Below are 17,312 nucleotides of genomic sequence, written 5' to 3' on the forward strand. Positions count from 1 at the left end.
CTTGCCAAGTATATGTGTCTAGCTTTGTAACCTTGCAATCAGAGAAAAAAAGCAAAATTCTCTCCTGGGAGGAAACTAGCATAGTGTTTATTTTTGTGTGATATGGCGCAACTTTTTCCAATAGCCAAAATAAAAATAATGTCCACAGAATAAACCAAAATGAAAGTAACTGAAGTTCTTCAGGTTTAACAGATAATTGTGCAGTTAACTGAAAAAAGACAGCTTCAGAGCTTTGGTATAATGGATGTACAACTGATCCTCAAAGTTCTGGCCATCATAGCATCCAACAGTCTCACAATTACAGCTTACAATTATGATGACTCAGGGAGCCACAGTCACATGATTGCATTTGTGCCCTTTCCTGCCAACTTTCCACAAGCAAAATCTGTGGGGTAGCCAGCAGGGAGAGTCTTAAGTTGCTCCACCCCAACTTGTTCTGGCTCTTCCGGGACATTCCCTCCCCCCATGGCACCTCCCTGCTCCATACCTGGAATTTCCACCTCTTCCTGCCTAATGATCCATGCATGTTGGTGTTATGATGGCAACCAGGACTGTTGGGATTGTTAAATGATGCAGTCACATGTGGTCATGTTTTATGAACATATTGCTTAGTGATAGCAATCCCAGTCATAATTGCTGTCAAAAACCAAGTATGTCCAACATGGCATGAAGCTGTGAGGAGATAGGGCAAGTATGCCAGATAACTGCAGAAAGGGAGGACAGGCCCATTGGGGCAGTAGCGTAGAGACAGAATAGTAAGAGGAAGAAAACACTGGAGAGATTGGCAAGTAAAGTATACTTATATATTAGTTAATTTTAATCATAATTGTTCATAATTTTATAATGGCTGTTTTTATATTATGGTTTGATGCCACCCAAAGTCACTTCTGGTGAGATGGGCAGATGTATAAATTAAATGTGAATAAAATGTGGAAGCTGGTGCATAGACCTTACTGAGAAAGGGAAAGAGGGATGAGGAATACCATCCTTGCTATGCCCTTTTTGCCTTTTAATACTAGAACAGATTTGCTTTAACTGAAACCTAGATTGATCTAAATTATTTTGATGCCATTTTAGCAGAACCATGTCCCTCCCAGGACGGTCCAAAGACATTTTGAGGCACAAGATGTTTGTTTTTAGTATAGAGCAAAGTACATGTTAGTTTCTTGCACATCCATAAAATACAGCCTTTTAAAATGCTTTTTTATTCCTTAGGTTCCAAGTCAATACCTATGCTATCAGATAGCCTATACTATTCCAATAATTGAAATTCCCATTATAGAAAAAGAATGTTAAAAATTGAAATGATTCTTCTTGTTTTCAAAAGATTTGCTTGCTTCTTTGCAGGAAGAAAGAAAGACTATCGCAGCTTGGGTTGGCCAAGTCCTGATGAGTGTATTAAGTTCCGCAGGATGGACCTTACTACTGTAGCCAGCACATGGCTAGCTGTTTCTGCTAAAAATATTGAGTGAGTATTTTTTCTATAAACAAAATTAGGTCAGTTAAGTGGGACAGATATGTATAGCTTAAAAGATTCATCTTAATGGGCTGATACACCAAGTTGTGACTGTATTGTATTCTGCACTTACTTTGACAATGCTATTATTGGATCTAATAATCCACAGAGGTCTGAGCTTCTGTGAGTGTCTTTGTTCTAATATCAGACATGTCATCTCCAGCATTATGTACTCTCTTGCAGAATATCATGACGTATTTCTTAATGGCTTCAGAAATGAGTGAAAGTTAAGAGTGAGCAATAATTTAATCAAGTTATGTCCAAAACAAAGTCTGAATAATTACAGGAATATCTCTCCAAATGAGACAAAAAATATCAAGTGAGATTATAAAATTTGCAAGGTGATGCACATGAAATGCAATAGGAATTGTAATTTCACATCTATTTTGAATTGGTCATGACAATCCAAGAAAATATAGTTTAGGTTTATGTTTGATGCTTCTTTAAACCTCACTCTGAGGTATCACTCTCTCAGCCCACAATAGGCTCAGACAAGCCAATTAGTCCATTCCTGTCACAACCAATGGATCAACACTTGGTTGATCTGAAAAAACAAAACAAAACCCTGTCCCTGCATTTCCAGGGGGAAAAAAATACTAGGAAAGGAAAGAACTGGCTGTAATAAACCATTATTTCTGTATCAGGCTGTGATCGGTTTATAACTTTGGCCTAAAATTAACATATTACCATTATTGCCCAGTGCCTCAGGATTGACACAGTCCTATTTTAATATGAAGTCACTAAGGCATCTTTAAGCATGGAACCAAGTATTATCAACATGCTGATGTCACTCAGTTATACATTTCAGCTCTAGGGGGAACAGGAGGTGTGTTGAGATTCTGAGTCCCAGTAGGCTAAATCTCAAACCTAACAATACAGAAGTTCTTGGATATGAAGGCTCGCTAACTTCAACGATTTATCATCTTTGATTCTGCACTGGCTTGTGTTTCTCTATGCAGAGTTTGTCCATAATTTAGCAGTCATGGGGAGGAGGGCCTTTGTACAGCATTATTCACTTTTTGGAATGCTGCCCTGAATCCAAAAAATGTGTGCCTTCCTCTTTTAACTTACATCTATTGGGAGGAGATAATGTCCTGCTCAACTAGCATTTATTGTTCGCTTTCTTAATTTGTTTTATCTGTAGGTAAGCATTTGTATATATTATCATTAAATTTGGTGGGTAAATGCAAAAATGACATTCCCCAGATAGCATCTGTAGAACCATTTTATGAAGCTGCCTCTGGTGGAATACAGTTTTTAAATCAGGTATGTCTGTCTACTAAAATACGCTAGATATTTGTGGAGTAAGCATCAAAGCCTAATAAATATAATGCAATAATAAGTGAGCAGCAAGGATGTCGTACTCCAGCAGACTGTATTGTCTGGAACTTCTTGCTCACCCACTTGAAATCCATCCTACTTTAGAAAGCAGAGCATTATGCTAAAAAGTACAATGTTTTTGGATTCAGACATTGTTTTGTAGCAACACTTAGCTGACCATAACTAAACAGCATTCAGTGTACTTGGTATTTAAAGGGGAAATTCGATTACCAGAAAAACCCAAGGCTAGCTTAGGAAGTAGAAACCATACAGAATCAAACTCATGTACAGGAGTCTTTCCCTAACCCCTTAACAATTCACATATAGGAAAACATTTTATTGCTTTCTCCCTCTAGTATAATTTCAGAATGATGTAAGAAAAAAACAGTACTGGAGTTAACTACCTGCTGTTCACATAAACCTTTTTGGGTAAGGGAATGTTCCAATGTGATAGAAACATTAGAAAATCTTTTTCAAAATGTGAGTCAGGTGTACAGCTTCTGAAATAAATCTCAGTTAGAATTGGCTTCAATTTTGTTCAATATATTGATTTAGATCAGCGGTTCTCAACCTATGGGTCGCGACCCCATTTGGGGTCAATCGACCATTTCACGGGGGTCGCCAAGCAAGGCTGTCCGCCATTTTTTCCCCTTTTCCGGTGGGTGCCTTACCTCCCTTGAGCTGGGCCAGCTGGTGGTCGGCCTGCTCCGTCTCTGCCGCTTGCCAGCTATACCTCGGCCGGCGCAGGGGGCAGAACCACGCATGCGCGGCACTCCCGGGCAGGGAAAGTCCTCGACTTACGACCGGTTGGGTAGTCCTCGACTTACAACCGGTTTAGTCCTCGACTTATGACCGGTTTAGTCCTCGACTTACGACCGGTTGGGGGTCGCGGCATTAAAAAGGTTGAGAACCACTGATTTAGATATATAGATGTATATGTTTCCTTTAATATCTTAACAATCCTTTGTCTCTTGTAGCATCACAGAGCACATTGATTTTGCCACTCCCCTGCAAGAGCCCGCCATGGAGCCTCTCTGCAATGCCAACCTGCCCTCCAGCATGCATACATTGGATCATCTCCATGGTGTTGCCAATCGAGCCAGTCTTCATTACATGGGAGAGAGTCAACTGAAAGAGGTAGGGTTGTGCTCTCACATGGGCTTGGGATTGACCTAAAAATAGCATGCTTGGAACAGACTCACTTGAAATCGGTATTACTTGATTTATTCATGAGTTGCTGGTTTCAGTACATCCATAGTAAGCTCAACTGATGGCAAGCTATAAGTCTTTTTCTAGAGCAGGGGTGTCAAACTGCCGGCCCGTGGGCCGAACGCGTCATCCGGAAGCCGCGCCCACCCCATTGCCGGCAATGGCAAAACTGTCCCGATATGTCACGTGACATCGCGAGTTTGACATGGCTGTTCTAGAGAAATGTTCAATTTCTCAATCCTCAATTGAGGATTCCAGATTTGTAAATCTTAATCATTGAACTAAAGCATTCTTAAAGCTTTTTATATGCACGGATTTGGAAATAGTAATTTTTTAACCATGTGTATTAATTGCAGAATGGAAATCTGCAAGAATACTGAATTCAACCTTTCAGAAGGAAAGAAATTGTATCTCTTTCGGTCAGGCATTTGATAGAAATTAGAATGTTTGTTTCTTTCTTGATTCACAGGTACTGCAGAATCTTGGAAAAGACCGATATCCACCACAGTCTTTAGAACAAGTTGGTACTCGAATAGCCAAAGTACTTGAAAAGGTAGCTGCAAGTTTATGTTTTCGTAGAATAATAGATGTGGTTGAGATATGTAGGATTCTCTAAACACCAGCCATCCCTCAAAGTAGTAAATTCCAAGTGTGTTCCAATTAGAGTTCCCAAAATTGCCAAAATAAGAGCCGAATTGCAAGCCCATATGTGTAAGGAGAACAAGGTTGGAAAAGGCTGGTTTCTACAGATTAAATTAGAATTGATCCACCTTCCTGCTTATTTGCTAATTAGAAAAAGAATAGGTATCTGGGGAGCAAGATCAAAACCATCCAGAGTACAGTATCATCTTTGAGGCCTCTCACTTCAAGAAAATGACTTGTCTGTAATATAGTCATAGCAAAGATAGGTTTTTCTTCATAATACCTGATAGAGACACTCTCGCACCAGCCTCCTTACTGGAATGTTTATACTGGAGTAGATAGTGTCCAAATAATAAGGAAAATGTCAGGCTCCAAAAACCAAGGAAGATACACCGAGTTCCTTCAAAGTACTTTCCTTTATTTTTCTTCACCTATAGATAGAATCTTGCCAAACTAAAACAAACTAAAGACATACTCTGAGAACTCTTAGAGAAGAGCTGGATTGATCGTCTTACCTCCCAAACAAGCTATCTAAAGTTCGTTGTCTCTTGGTCCTCTGGAATGCAGCTTCTCCCTCCTGGGAATCCAGATTACATTCTACCACAGAAATAAAGATCAGTAATGCCAGCATGGAGTAACCTAGCATTTAATAGAGCTTGGTTTTTTTTCCATTTCACATTTTAATATAATGTAAATCCATTTTTGATATTCAATAAATCGTAAAATCTCACAAAAACTGAAACTAACAAAAATATATATTTACTTAACTTGTATGCTATCCCTGCAGACTCAGGGTATATAAACTTATAAAAATACCTCAAAACATCCACCTATACGTAAACATCTAAAATTGCATGTACCAGCAATTCTACATTTAAGTTACAGAATGTCCGTCTCCTGTGCAAGATGCATCAATTAAGTCTTCAAAGTTTTTCTGAAACTTAGGAAAACCATTGGTGAAACTGGAAACTGAAAGCCGTCAATGAAAACTTTAGTTCCTGCTATCAAAATGCCTTCTTGACACTAGGTTTTACAATCCAACTTAAGTTCTCAAAGCAACTTGCTATCACAGTATGTTCTGGCAGCAGTAGCCGAGAATGCCCTAAAATGGAATATGAAATTGGAAATGGTTAGCTAGCACACAGACAGTGGATATTTTTAAAACTTTAAAGAACACAACTTCAGCTGTGTTCAAAAGAGCATCTCCTTATACTTTTAGAAAGATGGACTATAATATTCTTTATCTGGTGAAGTTTCTGAGATATATTCAAGGATTTAACAGTTATTGGAGAAGTCCATCCAAATCGTACAAGTAGATAAAAATAGTTTCATCTCTGTTTTCTTAAGGAGCATAATCTCCCTATTACATTTCATCTATAAAAGATCTTTCTAACCACTACTCTAGTTTGTGTCTTTATATTCAATGCTAGAACCAGAAGTGCACATAAGGCTGCAAAATGTTTTGAAAAATCAATCACTTTGTCATTGACAGATAGAGTTCTTCCCATAAATGCCAACGTTGCCAATAACATAGCTCTGTTTTATCTACATTCAGGCTGATTTTGTTCTGATTGCATAATGAATTAAGTATATAGTTACGTATCATCGGAATATCTTTTATTCTTTGCTTCTGATCCAAGAGCATTATTTAGATATTTAATCAATATTCTCTTCATGTCTCCACCAAATAAGAATAGAATCTATGATGTGCCTACACACTTCTAGCCAAATAAAAAGTGATTAAATGGAGTAATTTTTTTTATTGTGACAACTGGGGTTGATTATTAGCTTATAGAATATTAGGGAGCAAGTAGGAGCAGGCTAAGTTTAGTGGGAGAAGGCTCTGAGTTACATTTGTTTTCATCAGCCATTCCTTTTATTTTTACAAAAGAACTTCTATCAAATAATACATTACAATGAATTATGATAAATAACTTCAATCCCAGCATTTTTTCCTAAAATGGTGATGTTCTTCTTCAATTACTAAGTCATATCTGACTCTTCGCAACCCCATGGACCATAGCACGCCAGGGCACCCTCTTCTCCACTGTCTCCCAGATTTTGTCCAAATTCATGTTCATTGTATCAATGACACCATCTCTAACCATCTCATCCTCTGCCCTCCCCCTCTCCTTTTGCCTTTTCCCCAGCATCAGGGTCTTTTCCAATGAGTCCTCTCTTCTCACTAGGTGGTTACGTATTTGAGCTTCAGTTTCAGTTCTAAATATTGAGACTGTGAGCTTGAAATGCCTAAAACTACACAAAACACTTTGGGTTCTGATGTTTGGTCTCAAAATCAGGAGTAGCAGAAAAAATTGTTCTGTATAATTTTGAGTGTTCTAGTGTCCTGCAGTTGTAGCTATTGGTTAGAGATAGTTAAAAGTAGATAGAAGTATGAGAGAACCAGTTGTATATACTGTGTGCTTGGATAAGTTCATTATTATTTTTTAAATTCTTTGCTATTGGGAACTTACAGTCCATGTGCTGTAATGTAATGCTGTTTTCCTTATGTGTTCTCTATGTATTGTATTTCTTTTTCAGGCAGGTTGCCAAATGCAAACATGTGCACAGTGCATGTGCATTACAGTTAGTGTTGCTACAATTTTGAGCCTTCAGATTGCCAAATGCAAAAACTGTATTACTGTGTTAGTTGAGCTTTGCAGGCAGATTGCCAAATGCAAAAAAAAAAAACTGTACACAGTGTATGTACATTTAAAAAAGTCTTCAAGCCCAATGTTTGAAGCATCATTTTACTGCTGTTACATTGTTCATCGTGTGCTGAAGTGAATTCATTATTGTTGTTTGTGAGCTTGCATGCAGCATGTTTTTATTGTTGATTCCATTGGTATATGAGGGCATATTTTTAAATATAGAAAATGTACCAAAAGCCAGGCTCCATAGACTATGTTTGATTAATAGGTTTTCAGAAAAAAATGTTACTGTACTTAGGAACATTCAAACAAGCATCAAACAAATAAGGAAGTGTTTAGAAGAAAATGAGACCCTATTCAAACATTTAATTACATTACATGGTATATATTATTCCAAAGGAGCTGCCAGCTGCATATATACAGCCAGCTTCTGATAACAAACTCAAGATATTTTTTGCAGTCATAAATCTTTCCCCAAAATAATACAAAGCTCACTATAAACTCAAAGCTTTCTGGGTAGAAAACAGGTCCATCTTACTTTACCAAAGATTTTGGAGTGACCAGTCTTGAGTTCAAGAAAATCAGGGTTTTATTTCAAAGTGCAAAAAAAGTTTACCTTGCTTTCTCAGAATCATACCAGTTATAGGTTCCTCTTGAGTTTTTTGAAAATTTGGGGATTTCTTAGATCATGCCTATACAACTTATGAAAGACTATATTGATAATTTGGGAATAATTATGGGCTGCCAAGGAACATCTGGTGATGAACTGTTCAGTGGTGAGCAAACCAGTGGAAGTGCTGGAGCTAATGGCGTTGGTGAGAACAGGAGGCATTGGAGGGACTTACCAACCCGTCTTTCAGGGCAGCAGCAATGGTGAATTTATTGAATTTTTTAAAACACCAGCAGGCTGCTTGGCAGGCTGCCTCAGAAGGCCTATGAACCCTGAGAAGTAGAAGGTACCAATTCAAATAGTGAACTAGCTGAGAGCACTGTAGTTATTGCAGAACCTCAATTCTCCTGCTTTTATATAGGAGTGGCTGTGAGTAAAGTGAAAGGATGAATGAACTCCCATCTGGAATATTTTTTGTGGGTGTGCAAAATTTTGTAGAGTTACAGAATATATCTACCTCACTGAGATCTTGACTTCAGGAGCCAGATGATAAGATAATCTTTATTGCAATTTTTTACTATGAGCACACTTCTGTTGCCTGCTCTCAAAAGAAAGTATATATCTATCCATACACATACATACCACACATGTACACATGCTATATACATAGCGGAAAGAGGAAACTTGAGAGAGTCTAGGAATAGGATGATGTGGTAGCTGATCAACTTCCTGATATCAGTCTGAAAACATTATTGAAGTTTGTATTTTTAACTGGAAGTCTGATCATATTTTCATTTCTATTTTGGTGGCTATAATCGCTGGAGAATTAAATAGAAATTGATTCTCAGTGTTGTGTGAACTGAAGCATGCCATTTGTTTTGACTAAATGATTTGAAGATCATGTTTATGGAGCTATGCAATATCAGCCAGACTGCTAGTCCTAGTATTAGGCATTGACCATCAATTGCTTTCATAAATACAGAAGGCACGGTGGAGTGCCTTCCAGAATCCCATGAGCCTTCACAAATGCCCATGAAAGTATTGGTACTTTCAGAATCAAGTCATACTATAAATCTGGGCAGTTAGGAATCTGGATCCTTATAAGTGCTGGCTAAATATTGTACCTGGGATTGGGTCTAGCTGAGCAGTTATGGTTCCCCCAGTCTTGAAACACCTCTAAACCAGATGCAGCCTATTTCTTGGCATATGGTGTGTGTTGTGACCCAATGTCCTTGGCTCCCTTTTTTTCTGGAGATAAATGAGATCTTGTTGTTGCATTGGTTCTAAGAGATATGGTTGGAGATCCCTGCATTTGAAAGGAAGATTGTATCCAAATGAGATCTGGACAACACCAGTCTTAATTTTAACATATCCATCAATTTGTTGGTATCAGTAGCTCAGGTCTTACAAGGAGGAAAGGCATTCCACTCAGGTCAATTCATCCAGGATCTCATCTGCAAGTCCTTTCTGGGAATAATCCATCAGAATCTCCTCATTCCACTCCAGGTCTTGTACTAAGAGCCTCATGCCATTTACATAATCAGCTATTGACCAGCTTCCCTTATGTAGCTTTCTAATCCTCCGTTTGCTGTAACTGATTTTGTTGAGTCTTCATACTTCAACTTGAAATGCTTGACAAATTAAACAGTAATTATTGGAGTTGCAGATCAGTAGCTCATTTTGCAGCTGAGCCAGGGCATAAGGTCAAATGTCAAATTCAGGGAGATTCAAAGATAGTCTTTTTTTTTCAATCCAAGGCAAGGTTCTAAATAATCCAGCAACAATATACCAACAGGGTCACGGGTAAGAAATTTGAATGGTGTTTGCCAGTAAGAGCCAGTCTTATCCTATGTAGCAGCAAATGTTTCTCTCCTAGGATGCAAAGAAAAACTATCTGCTGCGAACTCCATGTGGTGTGCAGAAGGACTTCTAGCAAGTTCAGCTCCATCCCAACTCTATCCTGAATTAAGGGATTACAGGGTCATAAAAAGGGAGGGTTCTAGGTAATCCAGCAACAATATACAGACAGGTTCAAGGGTAAGAAATTTGAACGTAGTTTGCCACTTAGAGCCAGTCATGAAATCAATCCCTCATATAAAACCCTTACCACCATCTTAACACATCGAGTCACACTTTCTTGTAGGTAGATGGGTTTTGTTTCTTAAGATATTCTGTTCATAATTTGCAATGTGTTGCTGGGCTCAGGACTTTGCCTAGCTCTAGCTGTGAGTCCAGTGACTTATTCTGTACCTGTAGCAGGGTGGATAATAATCGGTGATTTAAAAAAATAAATAAAAAATAATCAGATTTATTTTTATCAAATTTATTTTAATAAAATGCTTTTGGAGTAAAAAAATCTATCTAAATATAGTTTTCTATTTAAGATAACATTAATAATTTAGTTTATAGAGCATGAAATGGAGCTTAGTTATGTAGCATGAGGCTGTATATTCTGCAATATTTACATTTTTGGTAAACTCATTCAGTGAACCCAAGCTCTGCAAGCTGAGATAACATGCACTGCATTGATGCATTCACACAGTTTCACAGTAACAATGAGATAAATCATAAAACAAAGTTCAGGAATATTCCTTTGTCCCATTGTTTTGCAAATTTATGTACATTACAAACTGTATGATTGTTTGAAGAGAAATGCATCTGTACCAGGCTCTAAGTGGTTTAGTTAAATAAAAGAATTTGAGTAGTTTTCCAACTACGTGTGATTAACCTATTAATCTAAAATCAGTTCTGATCTTGCTGTTTTACTAACCTGACAGCTTGTTACTCTAAATAGGAAACCTTCCTTTTGTTTGCAAATAATATTAAAGATTCTATCTACCAGCAAGAATGAGTCCTTACATTTAAAGAGCACCTGTCATTTCAGATTCATCATGGCAGCACCTGTTAGTGGGAATCCACTCACCTGCTGCCCTCCACGTCCCTCACCTTGTTGTGTCACTGCCACATCACTAGCCATCCCATTAAAGTGAATGGGACTGCCGGTGAGTCAACAGCGGGTCAGAGGAGCTCTTTAAAAATTATGATTTAAAGGCTTTTTTACTAGTGATTTAAATCATGGTTTAAATTGACTTGATTTAAATCAAATCCACCATGACTTGTAGCTCCTCACCTGACGTCAGCTGATACTCAGTCCGATCAAGCTCTTCATCTTCTGTATCTAATGATTCAGACTGATCTCTAACAGACATCTTTTTATATTTCTTTTTTGGATATATGTCAAAGTCTCGAAGCAGTTCACACAACCATGCAGTTTTTTAGGGAGACCACCAGTTCTTTGTCCTGAAAAGAACCCATATACTTAGTGTCTATCCCGAGCTCCCTATCTGCCTCCCCACCCCATCATCATCTTACTACTTCGGGACCCTCCCTTGGAGAAAGGCTCTCAGAACGAACACTTGGGATTCTTAACGTCCCTTAGAACCTTCAGGGATTCCGGTTTTTAGTTATCAGTTTACCTATTACGTAATTATTATTTTTCAAAGCAAAGCGTCTCTCTCCAACACCACACTATTTTTTTCCAAGAAAATGTATTAGAAAGTAAAAGTTGCAGATGAATTTTTTTGTTGTGAAATGTGTAAAAAATACATCGGTAGGGCACAAGTACAGAACATCCTATAGGCTAGAGTAGGGCGGCCATGTCTTTCCACTGATCTGTGTTTGTGGAATAAGTGCTCATTTATTGATATTGGTCTGTAGTCTGTTTTGTTCTTTGATTTTTCTGTGAGCAGGATGCATGTCTCACCTCCCTCTTGTGGAAATGTGTAGCTGGATGTTTTGCCTATATAGATATATAGATATAGATATTCTCTGAGGAACGGCTGCTTGCCTTTTGTGGAATAGTGTTTTGTTGTGTTTTGTGCGGTAAATATATGTCTTGGCTGTTTGGGCTCAGACTCCACCTTTGCTTTGTATTGAAGTTCTTGGAGAAGTTACTTTTTTGATTTCCACTTCAGTAGCTATTGATTGAATGGACAAGCTCTAGCACTTCAAGAACCGTTCTGTGCGAGTGGCACCACTGTAGTTTCCACATTCCAAATGCACCCACTAGTTCAAAAACAGGTTCTTAAGGAATTGGTTTTTAGTCACCACAAAGTGGCAGTATTTTGCTGCTAAGCAAAAATCAAAGTTTTGATCCTGAAATAAAAATTAAATTACTTGTAACCATAATAAAGTTCGACATACATGCTCTGACAGTATGGCTCCCTGTACAAAGAGGTGTTCTGAGTTTCCAGATATTTGAATAAGACTGGAGTGGTAGTGAAAAATAGTAAAAGCATGAAACAAATGTCGTCAAACATCTGGTGACATTTTCCTTCTTTCTTGTGTTTTGTGCCAGAATCAAACTTCTTGGATCCTTTCCAGCATGGCAGCCCTTTACTGGAGGGTAAAAGGTCAAGGGAAGAAAGCAATTGATTGCCTGCGGCAAGCCTTACATCACACACCATATTACATGAAGGTGGGTGTAATAAATAATACTGGAGACAATATGTCTGTGATTACAGTTTTCATTTTATATTTAGCAATATATATGCTTTCACTGATTTTAAGGATTTTATAATGATGTTCATATAAAATTATTATGGAATAGTCAACTTTATATGGTCCATCATCAACACTTTTGATAAAGTATATAAATGGGAAACCATCTTCACAAAAGCAGGGTAACTTTTCTGGCTGTTCTATTTCTGCACCAAATAAAAAGTAGCCAAAGGAATTCAAAGTACAAATTGGAGCTAAATTGGGGGCGGGGGGCAGACCCCTGCAAGTGAATGTCCGATCTAATTAGGTTTACAATAGACAGAAGAACAAATTTTGAATGAACTATAATCTCACTTCCCTAACAAGCGGAACAAGTTTAAGATCCATCTATTATGTAGAAATGAATTGATTTTTTAAGTGTCACTTTAAAAAAAAAGTGTCCTCTTCATTGATTTAATTGATTGATGTTAATTACAGACATTTTTTCCGTAGACACTTTGTTGGTTAAATGAGGCAGGAGAACTTTTGCATGGAACGCTGTCTTTTCTCCCTTACTAAAATCTGTATATCAGGAACAAAATATACTGTGCTGATTTTTTAAATACTTGTTATTTTAAATAGCTTGATTTTTTTTAAAAAAAAATTACCTCTTACTGGATTTGTTCCATTTTTCTTCTTTTCAGGATGTGCCTCTCATAAGTTTAGCAAATATCTTCCACAACGCAAAGCTTTGGAATGATGCTATCATTGTGGCTACAATGGCAGTAGAAATTGCCCCACACTTTGTCGTCAATCATTTCACCTTGGCTAATGTTTATGTAGCAATGGTGAGTAAATAATTGCTAAATACTGATTCATTTCTTTTTATAGCATCTTGAGTCTGAGTGATAGACACGTTTTAAAACAGGAAACAGCAGTCCATACCAACAGCATATAATAGCAGTTTGTAAAATAAAGAAGTTTTTCAATAAATTTAACTGCACCCCATCTCTCAATGTAATATTTGAATATGCAGAACTTTTTGAACTTTGCTTTGGGTTTCTCACCATACTTTAATTTGGGGAGAGAGTAAGTTGTCCTCAGCATCTATGTGAGATCTTTTATCTTGGAATTGAATTCTGAATCTTCACCTGTCCCCTAGGCCAGCGGTCCCCAACCTTTCTGGCTTTGCAAACTGGCAGTAGTGGGGAAGAGAGAAGGGATGGTTTCATGGACACACACAGTCTTTGCACAAATGCAACTTTACACGCTCCATGCCGCTTGCGTGGCCTGGTTCCCAATGTACCGGGTCGCGGACCAGGGGTTGGGGACCCCTGCCCTAGGCTGTTCTTTTTGAGACCAAAACCTTTAAGTCCTTTAAATCCTTCATAAGTTACAGAAAATCTCAACCTGCGGGGAATCCCCATATGATATGCAGTCTCTTAGAATAAGGAATCATATTACTGGCATTTTTAATCATGCTCCTCTTAATGTGTTTTATATGGTTGAGCCACAATCCTGGCAACACTAACTCTTCTATAATCCCTGGAGCCATGATACACATAATCTTCTGCCTTCATCAATCAGAGCTGATCCTAAAGGATATGTGCCTCTTTCTTTGCCATAGGGAACATGGGAAAAGAATGCTGGTTCCAAACTGGTTGAACCAGGTTCATCCCAGTTTCAGCCCACCGGACTGTGATACAAATTGGCTCAGATGCCTGACCAAGGAGTATTGAAGGAGTACTCATTTCTATTGTACCCCCTCTGTATCCTGAGGAATCTTGAGCTTTGCAGGGCTGCCTCAGTGACACAGCCTTCTCCATTCATAAAGCCCTAGATATTGGTTCTCGGGGTAGGCAGCAGAATAGTCTTGGCATTATTGGCTTCAACCATAGAGAATATAATGAAGAAGAATTAGCTACCTATTTGTAACTGAAGTTCTTCTAGTAGTCATCCATGAATTCACATAACCTCACAGTCTTAGATGTGTGATTGCTTTTCACTCTCTTGGTTTTGTCATTGCTATTTCAAAATGGAGAGGAAGAAGGATCCACATCTGGCTGTATAAATATGTGACAATAGGACTCCCACCAAAAGTACTTTAACTGTGGGATATTCCAGTAGCATTAATGTGCAGGTGAAGAACCTCTTATGTGCACATTCACAGATACTTACTAAAACTAGATATGGGTCAGTAGTTATTTCTTCCCAGGTTGAGCATACTAATAAATAGGGTTTAATTTAACTGAGGAAATAGAAATTTAATTGAGGAAGTGGAAATATATACACTTTGGATTTTGACCAAGGAAAAGGAGAAGAAATAAAAGAAATAAGGAAGAATTAAACAAGTTTGTTCACTAGTACTAAGTTATAATGTAATGGCTAATTAGCCATATTGGGCAGCTGGAAGAAAGATAGAATATATATAAAGTAATGAATATTAATACTTGCACAGTTGTGACCTGAAAGTAACAATATTGTATTTGCAGTTGAACCTTTGTAATATTCTGCACTGAAGTATTACACATCGTTCTACTATAAGAAAATCCACGTAATTTACCATGACATGGGAAAAATATTTTATTTTATTTTTTAAAAAAAGAAAGTCTTGTTTGTTATGTTCATTTGCCTGGGTTTAATATTCTAATACTTGAAGATACTTACTTTGAGATTCAGCACTCTATCCCTAATAACAAAGTATGGTATATACCATTATAAGATATAACTTACTTTGAATACTGATCATTGTGGATCTTGGATTCCTACAGGAGGAGTTTGAGAAGGCAATGCGGTGGTATGAATCTACACTGAAGCTTCAACCTGAATTTGCACCAGCAAAGAATCGAATTCGTGCCATTCAGTGTCATTTACTCATGAAAAACGAAAGACATTCTCCTTAAATATTACAATCTTCCTCCTTTTTTTTCCAAGAAAGCAAAATAATTGTTCATTAATAGACTTGAAATGAGGTGAGCTAATAGAAATTGGAAAATACTATTTCTAGTAAGAATCGGAGGTCAGTTATATTATTCAGAAACAAGAATATCTTTGGAGAAACTATAGTAAATATTATACCAGACAATTGTATAAATAAATATTGAGCCCAGAGAATTTTCACGTGCCTGTGACCCAAACATCATTAGATTTTCCACAATACTTGATTGGATGCCAGCATAAAATTTAATCTGCTTCTTGTCTTAGCACATCTATGAAAATGCAAAGCACTTCATTGCACCAGACACTATATGTAAGAGGAAAGCATAATTAACTTTTCACCCATCAGGAGTTCATATTCTACTTCTTCACCCAGTCCATTCTTTAGCATTACCAGGTCAGAGAAAGATATTGAGATAAAGCAGGAGATTGCAAATCACTTTAGTATTTTAAGAACAAGCAGCCTTCTATCTATTGTTGCTTTTATTGGGGGGTGGGGGGAATAGTGAAAACAACATTGTGTGAAATCATTTATATTATGGTTTACAAGAAGAAAGAAAAATAAGAAAGAAATGTAATTTCAAAGTTTTTTTTTTAATCCATTATATATTAGAAGCCCTTTGCAGCCTTTAGCCTGTCTTTACTAATTCTTTTACCCAACTGAGTGTAAATTGCAAGTGTTAAAGGCATACGCACACATGTTCTTTCTCTGTATGTCTAAACGCTTAAGTGAGACAGAGCATGTTAGCAAACAGGACAAGTGGGCTGCTTCTTAATCAGCATCCAGTTTGGTCAACAAAAAGACCAAATTGCAGATGTCATTGTTGAATCAACAAGGGCACAAAACTTGAAGCAGAAATAAACAATTATTAATAAACAGAAATTTGATTCTTCTTTTTTATGGTAAAATGTGTGTTACATGATACACTAGTACTTTAGCCCCAAATTCCACATTCCATGATCTTTATTAATATACACATTTCATAAGGTAAAAGTTTTGCTTATATATGTAGAAACGTCACTTGATTTTAACTCCATATTTCTTACATGATAAAATATCTAAAATTTTATTCAAAGGAAGGAGGCAGTTACAGAGTTATTTCAAGGAGAAAAATATTTGGTAGGGTTTCAGCTTTGCTGCTATTATAGTTGATTTGCTCTACAAAAGAGAGCCATGGGGTTGGTTACTAAACACATTAAGATGATTTGTTTAGTTCTAGCTGAACACAAGGCATGACTCTGGTCAGTTGTGATTTATATATTAAATCATGGTTAAGTCACAGTTCAGCACAATATGTGAATCCAGGCAGATATTCTGTTAACCCAGCATCAGCAGTTCCATTGCTTTTCCATTTCTAGACTAGTAACACACAATTTGACTAAAATCAGTTAATACATTAAAACTCAGTTATAAGGAAAAGCTGTGTATTTCTCTTACAGACAGATTCTATTACATTGGTAAAATTTGAAAGCTAAATTTGGTACTCTTTTCATTTGAGTTGAATTAAATTGGATTAATTTGAATCCAGTGTTTGTTTTTTACTCGGTCCCAGATTTTTCAAAGACAGTGATTCAAATACAGTTTGATGAGAACCTGTTAAAAATTTTAAATGAGATAGCTCAATATCTGGCATACTATGGTTTTTTTAGCAGTTGTTGCAATCAAATTTAAAATACTGACATTCTTTACTGCCAATTATACACTTCAGAGCTCTTTTAAAATGCGAGAAATCTGAAAATATGGTGGTATTGCCTAATCCAGTATATAGATGTTCGTGTTTCATCTTTGGCGTCTAGAGCAGGAAAATTAATTCTCTGTTTTAAATAAAATGTGAGAAGAATTGTAAATAAAATGTGGGGAAAGGACTTTAATGCAAGATATAACAAAAGATGAAGTGGGTGGGGTGAGTTACAGGTTTATTCCCATACATGAGTGGAGTATGCACAT

General features: G+C 37.2%; 1 protein-coding gene across 1 annotated transcript in view; it reads left to right on the forward strand.

The window, feature by feature from the left end:
* Nucleotides 1–16,868, forward strand: part of TTC17 (tetratricopeptide repeat domain 17) — a 44,957-nt gene extending 28,089 nt beyond the window's left edge. The window contains exons 19-24 of the mRNA XM_015818463.1: nt 1,348–1,468; nt 3,814–3,973; nt 4,515–4,598; nt 12,306–12,425; nt 13,132–13,275; nt 15,199–16,868. Of these exons, the coding sequence (XP_015673949.1) occupies nt 1,348–1,468; nt 3,814–3,973; nt 4,515–4,598; nt 12,306–12,425; nt 13,132–13,275; nt 15,199–15,330 (761 nt within the window). The 3' untranslated portion in view covers nt 15,331–16,868. The remainder of the gene's footprint in view (nt 1–1,347; nt 1,469–3,813; nt 3,974–4,514; nt 4,599–12,305; nt 12,426–13,131; nt 13,276–15,198) is intronic.
* Nucleotides 16,869–17,312: the final 444 nt, after the last annotated feature.

The sequence above is a fragment of the Protobothrops mucrosquamatus genome, unplaced genomic scaffold (assembly GCF_001527695.2).
Source record: "Protobothrops mucrosquamatus isolate PMUCROS unplaced genomic scaffold, P.Mucros_1.0 scaffold743, whole genome shotgun sequence".
NCBI lineage: Eukaryota > Metazoa > Chordata > Lepidosauria > Squamata > Viperidae > Protobothrops > Protobothrops mucrosquamatus.